The sequence below is a fragment of the Micromesistius poutassou genome, assembly GCF_964030765.1.
Source record: "Micromesistius poutassou genome assembly, chromosome: 18".
Classification (NCBI taxonomy): Eukaryota; Metazoa; Chordata; class Actinopteri; order Gadiformes; family Gadidae; genus Micromesistius; species Micromesistius poutassou.
In genome coordinates this window covers 4,959,148-4,983,623 of record NC_140288.1, presented here as the reverse complement: position 1 = coordinate 4,983,623, position 24,476 = coordinate 4,959,148, and the positions used below count along the sequence as shown (strand labels likewise).

The following is a 24,476-nucleotide window of genomic DNA, read 5'->3' as shown; positions in this document are numbered from 1 at the left end:
GCTAACACTTTACTGGTGGTTAGCGTGCAGAGAAGCTCTGACTTTCTAACACTTTACTGGTGGTTAGCGTACAGAGGAACTCTGACCTTCTAACACTTTGCTGGTGGTTAGCGTGCAGAGAAGCTCTAGCTGTCTTAACACTTTACTGGTGGTTAGCGTGCACAGAAGCTCTAGCTGTCTAACACTTTACTGGTGGTTAGCGTGCAGAGAAGCTCTGACTTTCTAACACTTTGCATTTAGCAAGCAGCAAAGTGCTAGCTTATTGTAGCAAGCGCCTGTTCAGATTGCAGTAAGGATTTGCGATAGCGTTAAGTGCACAGAGACGCCTTAACTAACTCACATTTTGCTGGCGTTCGGCAATCAAAGAAGTGTTCGCTAGCTAATGTGGAAGGTGCCTGTTTCTACCGCAATCTGGTGGCACCCCCCCACCCCCCACCCACCCCGGTCTGCTAGCTGGCTAGCCCAGCCAGCCTGGCTTTGCAGGTGCACTGTGAAAGTGACACAGCAAGAACTTGAAGGAGATGTACCAAACTGCAGGGACTTTGGGAGTGTATTAGGAAGCAAGGGCGTGGGCCTGTGGGGTTATATTTCATTGTATTTATTTTATTGTACGTGTTATATTTTTTGGTATTTATGGCACAGCTATGGGACATTCCAGTGTGTGTCATTGAGGAATCATAAAAATGTTTTATTGTGGCACTTGGATTCAGTGCCATTTTCTTTTTTTTTTTTTCTGTAGGGAGACATCGGCTACACCAAGGGACAGGGAGGAAGAGAGTGAAGGAGGCAGGGAGCCCTAGGAAAGGGTGCATTAGGATGAGAGATGGTTTAAAAAAACAGATAGGACACAGGAGAGAAAGATGTGGAAAAAGGAAAAGAGAGAGAGAGAGAGAGAGAGAGATGGGAAAGAGAGGAAGAAGAAGAAAGATGGGTACAAAGAGAGAAAGAAAGGGAGATGGAAATGGCTACCGAGAGAGGAAGAGGGAGAAAGAGAGAAGAAGCTAGAAAGATAAAAGAAAGAGAGAGAGAGAGGGTACAAGAAACAGATGGTGAGAGAGAGCAGTAGGCGCGGCAGAGATACCCAGAGAGAGAGGGAGTTAGGGATAAGGATATCATTTAGGGATATTTCAGCGATGGAATGGCATGGTGTGTGGAGAGTTCCTCCCTGAGGCAGTGGGACACGCACGCACACACACACACACACATACACACACACACACACACACACACACACACACACACACACACACACACACGGGGGTTCAGCCGCTCCTCTCCCTGACCTGTCCATTATTGATGATGTCACAGAGTCCCACCATCTGTCGTCCCCCCCCCGACTGACTGACTGCTGGCGTGCGCTCTCCCCCCCCCCCCCCCATAAATAAACAGCTCTGTTATGCCGCTGGTTGTCTTATACGAGGAGCGCACAGCCACTTAATCCCGGCCAACGTATTACTTTGCATGACATTTCCTACCCCTCTGCCCTTGGTCCGACTCCAAACATAGATTTGTTTGTGTGTGTGACGTGTGTGTGTGATACGATCAGATCACACGCATGTCTCAGTCTGCATAATGCACCCTGGCAGCTGGGTGTGTGTGGGTGTGGGTGTGTGTGTGTGTGTGTGTGTGTATGGTGTGTGTGTGTGTGTACGGTGTGTGTGCGTGCGCGTGTGTGGGTGTGTGTCGATAGTCATCGACAGAATATCTGGACTGTGTTTGGGTAATTAGATCATGACCCCCACCCTGGTACAGTTAATGGCATATGTCTCTGTTTGACTTCATTTGATTTGGCGTCCAACTGATGATCGTTCACATCCACTCTCTGTCTGACCTGCCAGAGGGAGCCCTGCGATCCGATTGGTTCCCGAGCGGTCCCCCCCCCCCCTGCGGCTTGGCCACAGCTGTGCCAGCAGGGGGGCACATGTGGTGTTTTGTTTTTTTCCTCATTCTTTGTGGGAGATGTTGAGAGTGGCGTGTGTTTGCGTTCGCTCATCTGAGGCTCACGGTTTAATCCGTGTGTATGCACGCACACAAGCGGGCGTAACCCACACATGCACGCATAGTAGACACGCACACACACACACACACACACACACACACACACACACACACACACACACACACACACACACACACACACACACACACACACACATAGTAGACACACATAGTAGACACACACACACACATAGTAGACACACACACATAGTAGACACAAACACATAGTAGACACACACACACACACACACACACACACACACCACACACACTCAGAAACACAAACAGTATACCCCACCGCCTACATGCAAGGAGGCACACATAAAAACACAGACAATCACACACACACTCTCGCACACACTCACGCACACACTAAACCCACACTAGCAGTGTCGCTGCAGCAGTGACGCCCCAGGATGTGTCTGGTGGTGCGGCAGGTCGCTGACCGCCGTGCCCACGGCTGGCTGTGTGCTCAGTGACAGGGGGTCAGACGTGGGTCAGGAGGATGGCCAGACGGAGGGAGGGAGGGAGGGAGGGAGAGGCTGGGATGGAGGCAGGTTGTCTAAGATGTCTGAAGCCAAGTTTCTGCTTGTGTTATGGGATGCTCAGAGAGAGAGAGAGAGTGCGGGAGAAGGAGAGAGAGAGAGAGAGAGCCATAGGGTGATATTAAAGACAAAGAGAGAGCTGGGGTGAGAGTAGTGTGACGAGAGAGAAGGTCAAGAGTCCAGTAAAGGAACTCGGGGAGTGACGTAGAGAGCCAGAGAGTGGGCGGTGGAGACGTTCTGAACTAAAGTGCTGCTCGAAGTAAGGCCCAGTCCCATTTCTCTCCCCTTAACAAGAACACTTGCTTTGAGTGCCCTTAGCTGCAAGTCAGCTCCCGCGCTGGCTAGAGTACTGTTTTGATGGTTAAGCCTCGGCTTCTGCTTACATCACGAGATGCTCCTTTTGTTCCCTCACCGCACGCAGACCCAGGACCCCCCGGGGGGGGGCCTGGGAGATGAGGGGTGGTGGGTGAGGGGCGGTTGCGTGTGCGTATACTCCGTAAGGCTACAGCCCACACCTTGGCACGCAAGATGGGAAACCCATCTGGGACGTGTGTGTTATTGATGCGCCTCAAAAATAGAAATATTCATCCAAGTTTTATGTTACAGCAGAGACACAATGGAGGATTTCAAGATGTAAAGAATGGAATACGAGTCATCGTAAATCCCTGAATGGGATCACTTGGGTACAAAGTGGTGGCACGGCTGGCATCACTTTCGCTCTGCATTTCCACAAATACATTCATAGAAATGTATTAGTCCTATGGTAATACTTAGCGTCCAAAGCATTAGCTACTCGACGTGGAATGTAATCTTCCACAGATTATGTGTGGATATCTTTCACAGATGCACTGCAAGCAGTCAATTGGATTTTTAAGGTGTGTTATTTGAGCGTGCTAATTGTGTGTGCCACCTGACCGGACGGCGATCACACAGGCAGTATTTTCACTGCATTCGATTGTTATATGTGCGTACAACAACAGCCAACAAGTATTGTAGTATTTATGGGTGTCTGTCGGTAGGAGCCAGACCAGACAATGGCTTTCTTCCTTCAGATAGAAGTTCATTAACGCCCCGAAGAGATTCATTACAATTTCTTGAAAACCATTAATTTTCTAAACTTTCTAAACTACCCCACTTGGGCCATAGACGTCCACACACTGAAATACGATTTCATGTCACATCACCAGACTTCAAATGGACTATTACAGAGAGAAAAAGTTTAGGTTCATTGCAAAGTTCTATCGATCGTTTCATCAACATTGAATTGCACAAACAGTGTCATGAAAAAACATGAACCCGGAGTGATTAGATATGTCATCTGTGTTTTGGTCCTCTCTGGTTTGTTTGCTGCGTCTTTATTGATTGGAAGTTGGGGAACGGTGCTCACTTATCTACCTCACAGAGACAATGTGCTAGACGGCTAATCGGTGGAATCAGCAACTTAATAGAGACAATCTCATCCATGCCAGCTGGATTCAAAGAGACGGGAGGGAGAGATAAAGACATACAAAAAAAAGAGTGAGGGAATGACGGAGAGAGAGAGAGAGGGACACATAACAACAGGGATAGATAAATAAAGAGAGAATGATGGATGGAAGTGTGAGACACCAAGTGAGAGAGAGGGATAGATAAAAAAAAGCGAGAGAGGAAGAAAGAGTGAAGGATCAATAGTTGGTGAGAGGGAGAGAATGATAGATGGAGAGAAGGGAAAGAGAGTACAGTGTGTGTGTGTGTGTGTGTGGGGGGGATCAAGAGAGAGAGAGAGGACTAAGACATAGAATGTGGATAAAGCCTGTAATTGCTCTGTGGATCTGGGCCCCTGTCTACCAAACCTGGGGCGACCAGACACTTCTGCAGCGGGGACCCAGGTGGACACTAAGCCACGCCCCCTCACCTCACACACACACACACACACACACACACACACACACACACACACACACACACACACACACACACACACACACACACACACACACACACACACACACACACACACACACACACACACACACACACTCGCACACACAACCCTCCAGGACCCAGTAGGTTTAGCTGGTCCATTATTAGGCTGGGAGTAAGACATTAAGCCCCTGTCTAACAGAGTGGGAAACACACATTAACCGTAATCCCACCTCCAGATTTATCCCACTCTCTCTCTTTTCCTTTCCCCTTTTCTGTCTCTGACTTTGTCTCTTTCACTCTTACACTCTCTTCCTCACTTTTCTCTCGACTTCTATCTCTTTTACTCTCTCCTTACCTCCCTTTCTCTCAATATGTTTTCTCTCTCTCTCTTTCTTTCTTTCTTTTTTTTTCATAGTCGCAGACAAACTCTAAAAGATCTTTTTACTCTATCTCACTCATTAACTATCACTATATCACTATACTGTGAAACGGTGTGTTTGTGTGCGTGTATATCAGTGCGTGCGCGCACGCGCACGCACGCACACACACACACACACACACACACACACACACACACACACACACACACACACACACACACACACACACACACAGCCACAGCCCTGTGTCTGATCTTTAACAGTGCATGTTAATACCATAATGTATTCACCAGACTGGGCTAACAGTGTAACCACTGGGGCATGGCTGGCCATTACATGGGTGCTTAGTCTCCCCAATACCAGCCGCCTGCCCGGGGACAGATTTCGGTCTATTGGGGACGCGGACGGACGGGTGAAAGGAGGTGCAAAATGAACACCTGCCACCAGCCAATAGAGAATGCATGTTGCCATTAGGCAAGTAGAATTGGCCGTTAGATTCATCAACCTGCAGGTAGAAGCGTTTTAAAAGTATTTTTTTCGACCATAATTGATTAATGGATGGACTGGATGGTGGGTGGATCGGTGAAAGGACGGGAGAGAGGGGAGCCATGCCTATTGATGCCAGTGGGCAGAGTCTCTGTCTGTCTGTCTGTCTGTCTGTCTCCATGTGTGTCTGTCTCTCTCCCTCTCTCTCTCTCTCTCTCTCTCTCTCTCTCTCTCTCTCTCTCTCTCTCTCGCTCTCTCTCTCTCTCTCTCTCTCTCTCTACTATGGTTTTATCACAGCAGTCAATCCAACACTATGTGGTTAGGATGAGATGGGGCTCAATGAGGGGCGATAAAACGAGAGAGAGAGAGAGGATGCGATAGGGAGGGAGAGGGTGAAAGGGAGAGGGTTAATAATTAAAGTCAATGATGAAGAGAGACAAAGAGAAACGGAGACGATTCAGAGCGAACAGAGGAAGTGAAATAGCCAGAGAGAGAGAGCGAGAGAGAGAGAGGGAGAGAGAGAGAGAGAGAGAGAGAGAGGGGGAGAGGGAGAGAGAGAGGTCTGGTCAATCGTCCCTTCTATTGAAAGCGGCCCTTTAGAGAGGTACTCCAGACACTTGAATTAGCCATTAGCCGGGGGGCTCATGAGCTAAATCGCCCACAGCAAACGGCCTCGGCGGAGATGATGGTCCTCTTTTGTCCGCTGAGTGGAGACTTATCTGAAACCATCTGTAACGCTCTGTGATCGTCAAACACCTGCCAGGACGGAGGGAGGGAGGGAGAGAGCTAGGGAGGGAGGGAGAGAACGGAGTTGTATGGGCCGAGAGAGTTGGAGAGAGACAGAGAGACAGACAGACAGAGAGAGAGAGGGAGAACAGAGTTGTATGGGCCGAGTGAGTTAGAGAGAGACAAGAGAGAGAGAGAGGGAGAGAGAGAACAGAGTTGTAGGGACTGAGAGAGAGAAAAATAGAGGGATGGATGGAGAGAGAGGGAGGGAGAGGGAGAGAGAATGTTGTTGTAGGGACAGAGAGAGAGAGAGAGAAGGGTAGGGGTAGCAAGAGTAGACGGGGAGAGGAAGGGAGGCAATAAGGAAAGGTAGGGGAAAGAGACAAGGCAGAGGAGAGGTTTAGAAATATATATATAGTGGAGGAGAGAGGGCCAGAGGGCCAGGGAGTCTCTCTCTCTCTCTCTCTCTCTCTCTCTCTCTCTCTCTCGTGTGTGTACTGCGGGCCTCGCTCCACCATCTGGTCCACACAAACAGCACGCCAGACGCCCAAGCTCACATGCCATGCAGAACCGCTCGGATCAATCAGTTTTACTGCAGCCGTGTGGTTAAAAAGGGATTATACCGCAGTGGGTCGGACGGACGAGGGAGGAGAGATGAGGGGTGAGGACGAGGGGAGAGAACACACACACACACACACACACAAGAGAGGAAGATGAAGAGACAGAGACCAGTCTACTGTGTTAAGAACGAGGATCATGTTTGTGTCTGCACTGCAACTGTGACTCTGGGTTGTCATGATTGTGTGTGTGTGTGTGTGTGTGTGCGTGTGCGTGCGCTTAGATCTCTGCATTATGCACATGCGTTTGCATCCGTGTTGCCTTGTGTTTCTTATCAGCGCATAGTGGAGCGCCGCCGACCCGTGACAGCGCCACATGTCTAGAGCACGGCATTAGCATGTCATTAGCATGTTGCTGTTCTCCGTTGGCAGGCAGCGCTCACGGATACACACGTGTGAGTGCTAACCAACACGCTGGGCTCGTGGTTGACAGCAGGTTTCATGGTAAATAAGGGGCCGGGTTAGCCTGGCTCCGCCCGCCTGCGTACTTCCGCTCAATTTTCATTTCTCTTCAGTACTGAGGTCTGGGTTTGTGGTATGTTCGCGGGTTTTTCTGCAGCAAATTTTTTTGGCTGTCCAATCAGCAAACAGAGGGAGTGGCTGAGAACAATGGCGTTGAGGTCGTGCGCTGGTTTGAGTTGTAGTCAGAAGACCAAACGTCAGCGATTGGTTATGGCAGATCCAGAGCGGCACTGAGTGGCAGATCTAATAGTTTTAAACCCCAACAGACACCCGCCTTCAAGTGAGTTAACCTTTGTCAATGGAGAGTGGCCAGACTCTCTGTGCAAATGAAATGAAGTACGAGAGTCTGGTAGGACCAGGCTAGGGCAGGATAGCGGTTAGGACCAAAGATTCTGGGTTCAACACTCCCAACTCCATTCTTGCCTGTAGGGACCCTTAAGCAGGATGACCCTTGACCCCTGATCTCTACCTGCTTGTTAATCACCTGTACCTGGATCTGGTCTGGTGAGTGTCTGCTGAAAGACTAAATAGTGATAGGTAGATAGTAAATAAGGCGGTTTTGTCTGAATCCCAAACACAAAGGGTTTAGGCTGGTAGCGTCGGTGTGTTTTCCTCCTTGTAGACATCGCTCCTGCGGTCGGTTAACGTGTTTCTCTTGTCTGTTTGTTCCAGGTGATCTCGTCTCTGTCAAGGATTTCCCGCCACAGCATCGCGCAGATCAAAGGGATCAGGTAAGCCCTCCGATTCGGCTCAAAGTCTCACCACACGTGCGCGCTCGCCACACGTGCACGCTCGCCACATGTGCACGCTCCCCCATTTCCAACATGAAGTGCATGTGAAACCCCGGGCTTACAGCTGCAGTACTCCCTGCGGCTCAAGCAGCTCCTCACTAGTGCACGCATCATGATGGTGGGACCCAAAAACCAACTTACTGTGTTTCTTCGACACTAGCGACACTAACGTGACATCACAAGTGCGAGTGTCGACCCAGATGTACTGTGCCCTGACTCATCTGGGTGGCCACTACCACTAGTGATGTCACTATTAGTGGTGGATTTCATGATTTGTTTGAATGAATCAGTTTGCGTCGGTCAGTTCGCCAAGAAGAGTCGTTCGTTCATTCGTTCACATTTCCGGTAGCGGTGACTCATGATTCTCAGTCACTGAGTTGGTCAGACTCGGCTCCTCCCTCGTTCTCATTCTCAAATGAATCACGATCGTGCAATGGTGCAAACGGTCATCAATCAACACAACATTAACTAAGTTCCTTTTAGCTGAGGAGCGCTTGATGGTCGGAATGCATGTTGTTGCCCGGCTGGCTCTCGTGACTTCTCAGTCCTCACCGCTAAACACAATCAGTGAACGAACGGCGACTCGCGAGTCAGCAACTAGTGGGCGGAGCTGGGAGTCGAGTCTCAGCGAACGAACAACGACGAACGAGTCGAACGAGAGCGGCGAATCAGGTCGGTTCGTTCATTTTAAAGAGTCCTTCATTCAAACTGATTCGTTCGCGAACAAGCCACCACTAGTTCCACTGGAGCTGCTGGTCATAATGGGGTCCCTTTTCAGAGCCTGCATTTCAGAGCCTGCATTACAGTGCTGCGATAGCTTCCTCTGATCTCATGTGATATTCATGAGCCTGAATGGAACTATCCAAATCCCTGCCGCTGATTGGCCGTGTCAATCCACATTGATCACCTCTCCAACCGTTTGTCATCTTTATGCTGAACAGAACGAGCGCCCCCCCCCGCCCCCCCTCTCTGCGAATCATAATGCCATCGAACAGTAGGCCCCGCCCACCATCAGTTACCGCTGGGTTGATGCGGTTAGCTCCAAGTGTGCGCGCGCTAATGTTATGAAGTAGAGGAGAATGGCTTTATCACAGGCACGGGGGGGGGTTAGCGCTTAGCAGCTAGCTAGTGGTTGCTATTGCTCTTCATTGTGGTGTGAGGTGGCCACGGTGCCGCGGCGTTAAGTGCTAGCATATCGCTCCACATAATGAGCTGATGGAGCGCGCCTACATTAGGCCCCGCGCCAGCCACCACCGCCCAGAGAGAGAGGGAGAGGGAGACCGAGCATGGGTTAGAGTGAGTGAGAGAGAGAGAGAGAATCTGAGTGTGAAAGAGAGCATGGCTAACCCGAGAGGGGGGGAGGGGGGGAGAGAGGGAGGGAGGGAGAGAGAGAGAGAGAGAGCATGTGCTACACAGCGAGAGAGAGAGATAAATGAGTTCCCCTGACATTAAAACCACAGGCTGCTGACATGTAAACCACTGACTGAGTGGCTGGCATTTCTCTCCATGGTTCACATGAATCCGTTTCCAGTCAGTGTCTGCCAATATTGAACCAGGCAGCGTTTAATGCGTCTGTAGGGCTGAATGATATACCTCTCATGGTGATCATTAGGGATGTGTTCTCATGTCCTATTGTCTCCTCTAATCTCCTGAATTTGTCTGGATTATAAAGGATGCGTTGAGACTTTGTTCCGCTCAATATCATGTAGTTATAAAGACTGGCTATCATCCGGTAATTCCTTTTTGTGCGGTTGGTTTCACGTTAGGAAATGTTTTTTTAATAAGCTGAAATGAGTTTAAATAGTATTAAATCCCTTGTGCTCTGGAAGCCGATTTACAGAATGTCATAAATAATGTTAAATAAGTGTTTTAGCAGTGGCCTCTGCCTGTGAAACAGTTTGAACTATAGGACCTCTCATTTTGTGGCTGAAGACACACTGAAAACACTGTTTTACAAATCTTTGATGACGGGGAGAATCTTAATGAAAGCTGTGAAAAAACAAAGAGCGATCGAAGGAAGATTTTTGATTTCCCAGAGTGCATTGCTGGATCAATACCGAAGAGGTGAGAAAGACTACAACCGGGCTCCCACTGAGGCACTGAGGCAGAGACCTTCAAAAGCAGTACCGCCTCCAAACACACAGGCAGCGGCGGCCCCGTCGAGGCCAGCCCCGCCTCTGAATGGGCTCCAGCCATGCAGGGTTCAGCCTGTGGAAGTGGAGCGGTGGTCCAGCGCTCAACCTTCTGGAGGGCTCTGTATTAATACCTGGCCTCCATGTGGAAGGTCGGCCAGGAGAGTCCGGGCTCTCGAGTCTGCCAGAAAGCAGACAGTGATCCACTTAAAATGTGGGGAAAGGTTTTTTTGAGGTCTGAGGAAAAATTTCAGGCAGAGTACGTACCAAAAAAATAACCAGCGTGTCGCTGCTTCACTCCGGGGGTCCGGGGGGGCGGGGAAGGCGGCGTGCTGGGTGTAGCTGCGTTTCCTCAGCAGGGAAAGGGGATTGAGTGTGAAACGACTGAAGAATGAATGGAACGAGGCAGTACGCAGGTAGAGACTGAAACACTGAATCCTGGGAGGAGGTTCCCCCTTTCAACAGCAACTGCCAACCCGCCACGAAGAATAGCGCTTTATGTATTTATGACTCTCCCTTGAAAGGTGTGCAAAGCTCTGCTTAATTCAAAGCTTTGTCGCTGTTGAGTACTCGCGCAAGCAGCATATTATTAATCATTCATCTAGTTCATCTAGTTCTATATTATATTGTTATTTCATCCTTTTTGGCTTTGAACATCTGCCTTTGGAGCATGTTGGATATTGGAGTTTGGGGTAAAAATAATGACTAGGAAAAAAAAAAGGATTATATCTGATCCAGGAAAATCGAATAATTTAAAAGGGAGTTGGATTCAGATTATTTTTGAGTGTATGTCGATTATACAGTAAAAGAAACAGTGGATCTAGACACTGGCAGGAGTCTGTCTCCTGTGAGTGCTAGATGTGCTGGGGGGGGGGTGGTTACAATAGTACATGAGCCCAGTACAGCTTTTAATAGCTCTGATGTTGCATGTGAGCTCGCTGACCCCTGATGACCCCGCTATAGGGACCCTCCCCACGCCGGGTGAGGACGTCGCCCCGGGGCGGGCGGGGGGGGTAGAGGTTGAAGAGCCTTCAAGAGGCGCTACGGAGTCTCCGGAACGTGTCAATCATCTGGCGCCTTCGCGGCAGAGAACTCTGGCTGTCGCATTCCTCAAGCCTGCAGTGTGACCACGCGTTGTGTTTACTGTCACCAGACGACATCCCATCTGACGTCTCCGTCGATTTGTCCGAAGCGACTTACTTGGAATCGATGGATTGATGTCGTTCAGGAGCAGATAGGTTGGTTAGGGCGTCTTGGTCCGGGACGCCTACAGGTAGGCGGCGGATATCGGAGGACTGAACCCAGAATCAGAGAACTTCGTCATTACTCTCTAGTCACTTCATTATTCTGCCCCCAAGTCCCTCTGACCGCCCGAGGGGTTGCTGGTTCCCTCCGGCTACAGTATAGAGGTGTCCTTAAGCAAGACGCTTGCCTGCTAGCTGTTCCCAGGGGACGGGTTGTTGGCGCGCATGGTCGAGTGCGTCAATGTATCATCGGTGGATGCTGGTATGCATTCCTGGATTCCTTCCGTTGGCTCTTCCACTGCTACTGGTTTATTTATACGGCCACGGGCCTTATTCGTCCAGCGGTGATCTGGGTCAAAACGCTCACTGAGTGATGGAGCTGAATGTGGACAGATTGGTCAGAAAGGCCCATTATGTGTGTAAAACTGATACTACTTTCCTGAAAGGATTTGTGTAGAGATGTTACTTTTACAAATTACGCCAATCAAGAATGCAAAGCCGGTAACAGCGAACCAATTGATTGTCCAACTTTCCTAATTTTCCAAATTTTGATTATGAAGCTGCAATCATGAAGAAAATTTGTTGATTCCAGTTTAATATTTCAGTAATAGCCCGTACAGTGGCCTTGCAGCTTGTACTGTGTGTGTATTGTGCAGTCAAGACCCCTCGCCCATCTGTTCCTGCAGAAGATGCTAGCGATTGCGTGCACTAATGTGTACACGGTGAGTGGGTCACGTGCATTAGTGTCTGGTAAATCACGGCCTGATGATTTTTCCTGTTTGTGGTTTGGAGCGGCGTCCCCGGCCATGAGTTAGGACACAGTTTCTCTGAATACTAAAACCACTCAAAATACTTTTTGTCTATTCATGTATTCAGCAGCACAGAGAGATTACCTTACACTGCTATCTGCATGTTCACGGAGTGTGCCTGCTGCATATTTCACTGTGAAGACGCGGCTAAAAATGAAGAATAGCCAAAGATGTGCAGATGCATAAAAATAGACGCAATGTTTTAATAAAACATTTTCCCGAGATATTACAATATCTAAATTATCATTTCAGTTCTCCTCAGCCTTGACTCCACGGACAGTTTAATTTCTCCTACTAAATAGTTTTTTTATATTTCAGTCGAATATCTTTATAGTTCATATGAATCTTTAGTTCATTCATTTCAGTGCAAAGGTTTATACAAATAGATAAAGAGATGGCTACGGCTATAAATCTCTCTCTCTCTCTATATATATATATATATAAATATTATTATATATTATTTTTGAGTAAAACAATTCAATTCTATGCATCGCTAAGGCATTGTTTCCTCATGGAGAAAGCACCACAGCAACGTCCGGTAAGGGAGGGGCCATGAGGACGTGCTCAGAAGCAGGGTGCCAAAAATATCCCTTTTAAGCAAGACTCCTCGCAGCAAAGGTCGGGGGGGGGGGGGGGGCCCTCCCCTACCTGCACCCTCCTCGGCTCTTTCTCCAGAGGACCACAGCGGAGGGGTTGAGCCCAGCGTCCAGATGTTTCTCGAACAAACACATGGTTGAGACATCGGCGGGACTAGAGAACAAATGAAAGGGCTGACGAACAGCTACAGCTTCTCCCTGGAGGCTGCAGGCAGCAGCAGTCTGCAGCCAGAAGAGATCAGCGCAGTGATAGCCGGGCTGTATACATGATGATGCTGAGGATAGATTAGTGCAGGAGATACACAGACAGACAGATAGAGCCAGGGAGTGTATGGATACTGTAGCTGTACTGAGCTTTATCTAGGACGTAGTGAGCTAGGTACTGTTCATGTATAGCACTAAAGATACGGAGGAAGCCACATAGTGTAAAGATACTGTAGATATGAAGCGCTATTCTGTTTAAGGAAGTGATTACATAGTGTGTATATATACTACAGTTCAAAAGTTTGGGGTCTCTTAGAAATGTCATTATCTTTTAAATAAAAGCACCATTTTTTTTTTTCAATGAAGATAACATTAAATTAATCAGAAATATTTTACATAATACAGGAATTTTTATGTGGTACTGGTAGATGACTATTCTAGCAAGAACCGGCTGCTTTTTAATGGAATATCTACATAGATCTACAGGGGCCCATTTCCAGCAACCATCACTCATGTGTTTTAATGGTACATTGTTCAGCTAATTGTGATAAAAGGCTAATTGATGATTATGAAACCCTTGTGCAATTATGTTAGCGTTTTCATGGAAAACATGAAATTGTCTGGGTGTTGTCCCAAAATTGAGAGGAAGGAAAGGATGTGTGTATATATATATATATATATATATATATATATATATATATATTGAGCTACAGATAGCAAGGAAGCAGTGAGTGACTGGCTGTAGACAGGCAGTCCTCTGGAGTGATTGCTCTCCGCTGGTGGTCATGGACAGGATGTTGAAGCGCATCGATCTCTTTATTCAGCGTCTGCTCCGGAGGTGTCTGCTGTGTTTGGTGGCTGTCACACTGCAGACACAAACGTAGAGTGCCTTCAACACATGTGCACACATTACACACACACGCAAATGACTTGCAGATACGTGTGTGTGTGTGTGTGTGTGTGTGTGTGTGTGTACACATCTGTAAATGTACTGTTTAAACAAGCAGTCTGTGTATGTGCATAGTTGTGTAAATAAGGACTGTTCTGCATGTATGCGTGTCGGCATTGCGTGTGTATGTGAGTACGTGTGAATCTGTCTGTGTGTATGTGCATGTGTGGCTGCCTACCTATGTTACTGCATTTGTGTTTATTGCTGCGGGGTTATTGAGTAGAGGGACTCGCCGTGGCAACCAGGATCGAAGCCCGATTGGCTCCCAGCGGCTGTGCAAGCTGCAGCCAGCTAATCACAGCGCTGCATTGATGCTCTGCTAAGGGGCTTCCAACGTACTCTTAATTTGAAACATCCACATTAATGGTGATGCCAACATACCCGTTATTTCAAACATCCACAATAATGCTATTTAGAAAATGCCCTTAATTGGAAACATCCACATTAATGCACTACTCAGGAGTTTCAAACATACTTTTAATTTGAAACATCCACATTAATGGACTACTCAGGAGTTTCAAACATACTTTTAATTTGAAACATCCACATTAATGGACTACTCAGGAGTTTCCTAGATACTCCTAATTAGATCCCATTGATAGGCTGCCAGTCACCTGCTGGTAACCTAGCAACAGTGCGTCTGAGTGGGCAACAAAGACAGGTTTGCCAGATTTGACTAGTAAATAGGCAACTTCATTATCGAGGGTTTATGTTTACATTTCTCATCTTGGGACCTAAAAGACAATTTCAGTTTGTCACGGCCACCGCACACTCAGAAAACTCTAGTGTTGGTGATCCTTTCATTTTGTGTGTTGTGCGTTTTCAGTTTTAGTAAGTACACTTCGTCATTCAGAGGCAGGTTCATCTATTATTGTTACAACTATCTATCTATTAGTATCTATATCTATTACTATTATTACTATATATATATATATATATCTACTATACTATCTATCTACTATATATATATTACTATCTATTAGTCTTGCATAGTGTTATAACCTGGCTCAAGGGTGGGGGGAGAGGGAGGCCACGAAAGACTACAAGTCACTGCACTGCACTCCATTAATCAAGGAAACATGAAATGTGCCACAACAAATACAAAATGCCCATCTGAACGGCAGGGAGAGTGAGCCAATTGGACAGGACTGCTTTCTAGGCTCCCAAGCCAAGCCTGCTCAGGTGCATCATCGCATCTCACCAATTGGTGTGGCTCCGCCCACCAGCTCCCTGCACAGCATGCATACACAAGCAGCAAACACAAAGGCAGCCCTGTGGCCGTAACAATAGGGTGTCTGAGTCACAGCCGATTGTTCTGTGTTTTGAACGCCATTGCCCAAGGTCGACCTGTAGGCCTCCCGGAGCAAGACGCCCCAACGCCTACTTGCTCCATTGGATACGTACGCAAATAAACCAAACACTAAGTCGCTTTGAATAAAAGTGTGACTGAATAAAAGCCGCTACGATCCCTGTTCTTTGGGGTGAATTTAGAATAATGAAATTGTACTCGTGCCATATATATATTCTCGTCGACTACTCCCACTTCCCCCAGGTGAAACCTGATTGATGAAGCGCGTGTCTAAAAGGGAATGTATCCTAAAACAAGGCGTGACCTATTTATCTCCCCACCATATGTCTCACTGTGTGCCCTGCGTTTCCGTCTGAGAGGCGACACGCGGCGCTCTCATGCCAGACGAGGCAGCTGCTCGCCATCGCTGAGCTCATCCCAAATGCACCTAGTGATTCCAGCTTCTGCTTTTTTTTTTTTGGGGTGGGGGGGGGGGGGGCGGGTGCTGCACGGATAGCGTGCGCTAATTAAAATCCTAACCTGCTCGCGTCGTCATCCCGGCATCCTGCGTCGGGAAGATTAGCTCGTCGGCGCAGATGCACCGAGCTCGGAGGAACGCACCCTGCGTTGAATGCACCCTGCGTTGAACGCAACCGGCACGCTCAAACCGGGGAAAATGAAAGCCATTAAAGCCACATTAAAAAAGTTGAGTGAGTACAAAGTGAGCATGGGTGCGTGCAGTGGGTCAGGAGTTAGCCACAGCCCTTCATTAATCCACCGCGGTATGAACTATGAGCTTTTCGTCTATACACGGCACATTTAGAAATTAATAGGTTCACAATTGAACCTATGGTGTCAATTGATTCACTGTTCCTTCAGTAATATTTTAATGTTCTACCAGGGAAATGAAACCCATTAAAGCCACATTCTCTCAAACTATTCTGTTCTCCCAGGTCTAGAATGAAATAGTAAAAAATTTCAATAAACGTTAATGTTAAATATTCCTTCACACTTTTTTTGTCATTTTAATGGTAGTAGTTTTCGTTTTTAGTTAAGTTCATCATTACAGAAGATGTGCAAAGGTAAACCAAAACGTCCTCTAACAGTGGATCGCACACAGAGCGAGGTCTCCGTGAGGGGTGGTTTGGCCCCGGCGCTGGCCCCCGCTACAGCATCGATCTCAGCCCTGACACAGCTGTGAGCTCGGGGCTCTGGAGCTCCAAACCCACTCCGTTCACCCGGCGTCTGAGCTGTGTTGACACCTATCAGACCACTTCCTGGCTCCCCGCCGCTCCGCCGCTAGACCGGGGGGTCGACCGGGAGGGGGCTGTGTCCGGTCACAGGGAGGACAGGTCGATGCCGTGAGCTCCCAGCCACAGCTCTGGTGGTGAACCAGTGGTGACCACCGCTAGGACCAGGCGGAGCTGATGGAGTAGGGGACAAGAGGAATCCTCATCAGGATCAGAAAAGGATGAACACATGGTGTTGATTATCTAGGAAGTTTCCCTTGGTTTGATGTGGTGCAGGGGAGACACTGAATGAGGGGATGAATAATGAAGTGGTGATCTACTGTGTAGATCTGTGTGGCCGGTACATTCCGTCTTTACCCCTGTCGGCCGGTGTCCTGGTTGGAGAAGAACGGACCGGAGACATGAACCTGGAGTTTACAGGTGTCATTCCCAGCTGTGGATACAGTGTTCATTAACAACGCACCAATGAATCAAGACAAGCTTGTTTTACGATAACCTGGCCATCTGTTTTGGGCGTTGAGACAGTCCACCAATCTATCCAGCCAGTCAGACGCTCAATACATTGTGATGTCATGAAAGATTCTGAACTTGCTCATCATGTGTCATTAACATGACATAAAAAGTCAAGGTGTCTGCGCAGATGTATGACCTACAGATCAGACTGTCCAGTCGATGCAGTACACCAATGAACTCCTATCAGCCCGTCTGACACTCCCTCATTGTGATGTCACAAATGTATAGATTTCGAAATGGCTTGTGAATGGCTCATCATGTCATGACCCCTGCAGCTGAGAGAGGGGCCCATTAAATGTGTTTGTGAGGACCAGGAACTGGTCTGTTTAAGAGGATTAATGGCGCTTCTGGTGTTTTTTTTCGTTCTTTCCCACTGACCTTAACCCTCTGATGTGAGAGGTGAGGCTTGATGTTTCAGGAATCGACAGGTGAATGCCCTCTCCCAGTTACCCCAGACACAAGGACACATTACCCCGTCAGGGTCAATTGATGTTAGGAGGAGGAGATGGGGATGGAGGGTGGTCAAAATGGAGGGATTAGTCGGGTATTGGAGGAACTTTTAGAGCAGATACGGTCCTGAGAGTCTAAGCCCTGTCACTACGAGTTCCAGGTTATCTCCAGCAACTCACTCTGCTGAGTGAGTTGTGGGACACAGACACACACACACACACACACACACACACACACACACACACACACACACACAGAGGCCCAATCTTAAGCTTAAAATTTCATTATTGTCCGTATTTTGCTCAGTTTATCGATTCTTTAGTTTTTACTTCTGGTCTGTTGGGAGAATTCATCTTGAGGCCGTGAGACAATGTCAGGCCTTCGTCCCGCATTGTTGCCACTAGTCAGTCCTTGTCGACAGTTTTCTGGCCGATCCAGCATGTTGAATCGGGGACAGAGCCGGTCGATGTGAGAGATCAATCAGACGGGCTGTTCAGCTTAAGCGAATCAATGCACGAGAAGAGAAACGGAAGTGAGCAAGGCAGCAAGAGACTTCACCAAGAGGGCAGGCACGATAAGATCGACAATTTTCTCCACTTCATTTGCATTTAATATAATTTTCAAATATTCTCAATCAGAAGTTGCAATATTACAAAACTATCTGAGCAAGAGTGGTGTGAGGTGGAAGACAAACGCTGCTTTGTTTCATGGTTGAATATATCCGCAATCCGAGGTCTTCCGATGTCCCTTTTTGACAGACGAATACAGACTACCGCCACCTGCTGGTAGGGGGAGTTATTTCATGTCAGCGTACACGTTATAGTGGACCGTTTGCTGTAGTCCTTGCCGTGTGTTCTAGTGCAACGCTTTGGTCAAGATACATGCGGTGCATCAGCCTTAGTGTAAGCTTGTTATCTGACATTGGTTTGGTGTGTCAGGGCCTTTAAACATCAGTTAAATGGAGCTGACGGTGGTTTTAGTCTTTCATAAGAAAAATTGTTCAATTTAGTTTTCCATTTCACAGTGAAATTTCCTTGTTCTCCTCACGTAAGCATCTTTATGAGATAACGGCTGGAGTTGAGAATCCACCATTTGGAAGAGCTAATTGATTGAGTATTCTTTCAAGCATTTCTGTGTTCCCTGAAGTATATCCTTCACTGATGGCGGGATTTGAGGATGAAATGATTTGGTTGAAATTAATTTTCGTAATTAGTCCATGACACTCGAATGGTAAGCTCTATTTTTGTCATTTTGAACCTCATTTTTATTTCAGACGTGTAATAAGCGTGTGATTTAAACCAGTTAGATCTTTCGGGTGTTAAATCGATGAATCATCATGAATGGTTACTGTCTCGTAACCTTTTCATGAAAAACACCTAAGACATACTCATTCGTCATAAAGATATTAGGTAATAGTATTGTGTAGTAAGTAAATATTCTCTCTCTAATATATTACAGAAATGATCCAATCAAGTGATTGTGTAAGGTGTGTGTTCATGGGATCATGCGGGCATCTGTGATTGACGTGGGTTTGGTTTTGTTTAATGAGTGATGTGTGTTCATACTTTGTGTAGTGAGTTATGTCATGTACGTGTAGACAGGGGTGTGTGTGTGTGTGTGTGTGTGTGTGTGTGTGTGTGTGTGTGTGTGTGTGTGTGTGTGTGTGTGTGTGTGTGTGTGTGTGTGTGTGTGTGTGTGTGTGTGTGTGTGTGTGTATGCCCTATGTTGTGTAACTCAGGAGACAGACAAGCTGACAAACAGTTTCCGCTCAGCTTCACGTGCATGATGCTTCACACAAACTACGTGACTCAATTCTGAGGCTGCAACCGTTCCAACTGTGTGTGTGTGTGTGTGTTTTCCAGGCCCTTTCCGTCGGAGGACACGGCTCTGAATGAAGATGATGTGTACCGAAGTCTTGAGGAGCTGGCAGAGTAAGTGTTCACACACACACACACACACACACACACACACACACACACACACACACACACACACACGTCTGTTCACATACATGAATTGACACATCAGCACATGCAGACGCGCACACTAACACACTAACACAGCAGCAGCAACAGCAGTTGGGTATAAATGTCATGCCATGGTGTTGCAGTGAGCCAGGTAGCTACTGAAGTGCTAATGAGCAAACGCAGAGGGTTGAGTCTAAATACAGACTCTTGCCTCCTCAGGGGAGTGGAGCTTCCCTCACTGCACCCCACACTCACAAGTATAAATACTGTCGGAAGAACAGGCTTTATCCAAAAAAATACTACATATTAATATACTTGTGTTTTAGCTGTGTTTCGTCAATTGGCCATTTCCTCTAGCAGATTTTACTGGTATTCTTTTATTCTATATTTATTCTTATTATTATTCTTAGTTTATTTCTTATGTTTGTAATTATTCATGGGTTATATAATATTATTAATCAAACTCAATTCTGAGGTTTTTTTACGTAAATATGTCGATGGGAATAGATGGACACACAGATGGAGAGAGATAAATAGACAGATTTGTTGGCTAGAGATTGACTGACAGACCTCCGCAGATAGACATAAAGAGGTATACTCTGTGTTCATCGGGGGGGTCCTTCTGGCAGGTTCCGGGCCCCCACCGGGGGGGCCCTCACAGCCTGGCTGGGGGCCTGGCTGGTGGGGCGAGTGGGAGGGAGAGGAGATAAGGTGGGCGGAGAGAGAGAGAGAGCTGCTTCCACTGATGACGGCTCTCGTACGTCCCTGATTAATGGAGATTAATGAGGCCTCCCGCTGAGATAGGTGTCATTCATCATGGAGAGAGGGGGAGTGAGGGGGAGAGAGACGGAGAGAGATGCATACAGGGGGAGAGAGACATGGGGAGGGCTGGAGAGGGAGAGAGAAAAAGAGAAAGAAATATAGGGAGAGAGACATGGAAAGAGAAGGAAGGGATAGATGATAGATGAATAAAGGGGGGAGAGAGATCGAGAGAGAGATAGAGAGAGAGCTATAGATGCATGCCAGCTGTATACATTTGGTTATCATGCTTTCTGGGAATTTAGGCTAGTTCTAGAAAGCAGGTTAATACTGGATTAGCACTCTTCTCAACCAATGGTGCCAGTGTAGAATTTAGGCCTTTCATGTTGGAATGTGAAGACATGTTGCTCGTGGCACATGCTGGGGGTGGAACGTGGATCTGGAAGCAATCTCTGGAAAACTATTGACAGGCGCTTTCTCTTTCTCATAATGTGTAGTGATTTTTATGTTGGTCGGAGTAGTAGTAATAACTATTACTATTTGGTCATTTAGCAAAGTGACTTGCAGTGCATTCAGATGCATTTCAATCTTAGATGCAAATCCATAACAGAACTATGCAGTCTACACTCGTCATGGTACACCCGTCATGGTATACCCATGGTGTCCCTACAGCAGCATTCAACACATGAGTATAGTTTAACCTTAACCTTGGGCCACAGAGGACCGGGTTGTATTCTACGGTTCTGCAGTTCAGCAACACCACTGCTCCTGACCTTTCACCAGGAACACGTGTGCATTTCCTTCTTGTCGATGGACATATACTCCTAATTTATCCGTCATCGGCACGTGTGCATAATGCGTTTAGACACGTTTAAGCTAGCAATAACCCCGCGCTCTGAGACGTATTAATTAGGCTGAAATATTGATGCCAGGATGATTTACGATGATGACGTGACTAAACTGCAAAGGAATTTTAAAGGACTCATATAATTATTGCTATTAAAACTATCATAATTAGTACTGTTTACAACGTACTACTTACAACTATACTATTATAATAACTAATTATAGTAATATATAATTTTCTTTGGAGTGGGGAGATGGAGATTAAGTAAACAATTTAACAATGTAGTTATTTAGCAGGTGTTCATATCCAAAGAGACCTACATTGACACTGTACAGATTAATGTGGCTATGGAGCAGGAAGGGGTTATGGCATCTTGGAAATCAAACTGAGGACATTGACTGGGAGTCAAATACCTCACAGGCATTGTTAGGCGGGCCACTTGGAAAGTGAATTGAGCTAAGCTCCCAGTTACTCCACATTAAATGAAGCTTCACTACACTTGAAGCGACCCCCCAGAGAAATGCAGCAAGCTCAGCTACAGTAACGTAGCAACAGTAGTTTAACTACATCGAAGCAATTCCAAGTCAGTGATCAATAAAACGATGAGTCAAACAGAAAATGTTCAGTTGAAATGTTAATTGACATGATGACGTCATTTTCTGTTCACGCCGGCTGGTGTAGGTCAGGCACGCTGAGTATAGATTAGGTTTGTTTGATCCGCGGTTTTATTTCAGACTGAGAATGAAGCTTGCGTGGACGCTACCACACTACTTTATCAATAAAGGAAGCTGAAGAGCTATCTGATTCAGAAAACAATGACACTACCGCCACGCTACTGAGCTAGTTAAACCAGTAACCTGTAGCCACGCTACTGCATAGCACTGCCTATTGCCACTGCACTGTCCATGAGGAATAGCATTAGCAGGTTTGTCCCAGTGAAGGATAGACTATGTTGGAAGCTGGAGTAGAGGTCACTTCCTTTGCCAGCCAATTTTCATACATTTACATTCTGATGTCAGTCACCAAAGCACTTTTCAAGCCTAAACCGTCCCCTGTAAGCTAACCAGGAAATGATGGGGTTAACAAAATAAAAGCGGTGGGGGCGGGGATGGTATTCTAGTCGCATGGTATGGCAATATGAAATGCAATCCTTCAATTTGCATTCCGCCAGGGTGGTTGGCTGTAGGCAGGTTTGTGCAACCCTGGCAGCAGCCAGAAGGTGAGACCTAAGTGCGGGGTCATAGGTTAATGCTTTACCCTTTGACCCTGCTTCCTGGCGGTGGTAGAGAGGTGTCAGCTCCATGTATCACTGCTTCACTCTCGGGTCTTTCCCCTGCGGAGAGGAAGTCGGCAAACTAAATGAGTTGTGACAGGCAGAGCACTTTCCTCTGCGTTGAATCTTTGAATTAGCGGTGTCCTCGCCTCTAGATTTTGTCACAAGCTACCGAGTAAACACACCTATAACGAATAAATGTATGCACTTCAGCGCTCCGGTCTGCACCAGGGATGTGACTCTGCACATGAATCCCAGAGCTGAGACATGCGTTGGCACGCCTGGAGGCCGTCTCTAGCCACACTCTCACTCCGAACGGGCCAGGCTGAATGCTAATGACATCCGGGTGGGTGAGGTTAGCATGTAGCTTCCCATCTGATAAGCAGTGGGGAAAAGAGAGATAAGACGAGCTAGGACGAGCGTTAGCTGTGTCCCATAGTTTAATTTCCTCTGTCGTTGCTAGGGAGATGGAAAGCTATCGGTTTAAGTCATCGCTGTGGCGTGCACACGCTATTAATACTAAAACTGTTGGGATCTTTGTGTGTGTGTGTGTGTGTGTTGTTTGTGATGAAGCGATTTTGTCGGGTTTGTGTGTCCCAGCAAAAACAGAATAGGAGCAAACCAGTGTCTGTCTCGTGTTTAAATGCTAAACCAACAATCAAAACCACACCGAACCAATTCAAATGGAGCAGAACAACAAATAACACAAAGAAGCAAGTGTTGACTCAACCATTTAATTCTGTCAAGCTCACTTTCACTGAATTTGAAGTTTGCAAATCTAAATCAACAAGTTTTGGAACAGCAAACGGAGTTTGTCCTGTTTGGCGATGTAGTAGCAGGCATTGTAAACATGGCCGTGTGCGTCCCTGAAGCAGGAAGCCATCACTCACGGCCTATCTTTGTTAATTTGTCCATTAGTTAATGCCAACACTGTAGTAAGCCATGTTATTTCCTCTCGTGGTATTATCAGATGCAACATTTGGCTAGTAAATGAGATACTCAGTAGAGTCAATAGTCCCGCTGGATCGTGAATATGTCTCTTTGTGTCTCTACTTCATCCGCTTCAATTCACACTGAACCTGTAAACCAACAGATGGAAAGAAGTGGAAGATGATTAAAATAAATGTGTGTTTGATATGACTAGGGTTTGGAAGGTACTGGGTACCAATAGCTGATGTTTAACTGTTGACACCTGTCACTTTGTAAATGACCGGATAGGAATCATAGCAGGAATGACATTTAGAAATTTAGAACAACACTGTGTTTATAAAAAAGTAATAAAAAGTAATTGTATGTGCATGTATGCCTAAACGCAGAAGAGGACAAGTAAGTTAACTATATTACATGCAATCTACATGTACTGTATACCGGTCATGTTGCTATTTATTTATTTTTAATGGTAGCCAAATAGGTAACACAAAAACAAATAAAAAAAACACAACAACATAGGAAATCACAAAAACCGATTGGGAATCACAACCACCAATCAGAAGACAAATCGGTAAACACATTAACAGCTGACGGCAAAGGTGGGAGCCTATCACAAAGGGTCAGGCTGAGGGCACGTAATGTCCGTTCCTTTAAGAGAAAGGAAAGTATCTTTCATGTGGCCACACGAAGGAGGTCACCAACGCACAGGGGAGTTAAAATAGTACTATACATCGCCCTTATGTTGCAAACAGGTGGTTGATAACTTGTTGATAGGTACCCACCCTTTCCGGTAGGAATGAATGTTTTTCTGTTTTCAGTTTATGATCGTGATTCCGTAGTTGTGGTTGGTATTTCCTACATGCCGTTGTGTTTTCCGAATTAACGTGTTTTCTGATTTGTGTTTGTGCTTCCCTATTTCTCGTTGCGATTGGCACGTCAGGGCCAGCGTACTTTGATTCATACCGTATGTCACCCATACGCAAATCGTGTTACGAGACAATGTGCTCCATTGACCAAATCCCCTTTGCTTGATATTATACAATGACTTTATGATTATATAATGGTCATGTATAATAGTTTGCTCTAGTAAAATTGCACCCGTGGAAGGGCTGTCACAACATGTTTTCCTCACCATGTGAGTGGAGCGGACACAGCCCAGCCACAAGCACACCACCGCATCAGGAACATTTTAACAAACATACTAGGAGAAAAACAGCATTGTCTCTTTGGAGAAGAGATTTGAGAGTGTGCTCTCATCCAGGATAATGGAAAAATACACAAATAGAGCTAAGCCCTTCAATTCCACTGAATACTCAGACTAGTGCCATTCAGGTCCGTCTGAAATGTGTGCTTAT

General features: G+C 46.7%; 1 protein-coding gene across 1 annotated transcript in view; it reads left to right on the top strand.

The window, feature by feature from the left end:
- vav2 (vav 2 guanine nucleotide exchange factor) overlaps positions 1 to 24,476 on the top strand; it is a 150,823-nt gene that overhangs the window by 83,160 nt on the left and 43,187 nt on the right. The window contains 2 exon segments of the mRNA XM_084483044.1: positions 7,792 to 7,850; positions 19,208 to 19,276. Of these exon segments, the coding sequence (XP_084339170.1) occupies positions 7,792 to 7,850; positions 19,208 to 19,276 (128 nt within the window).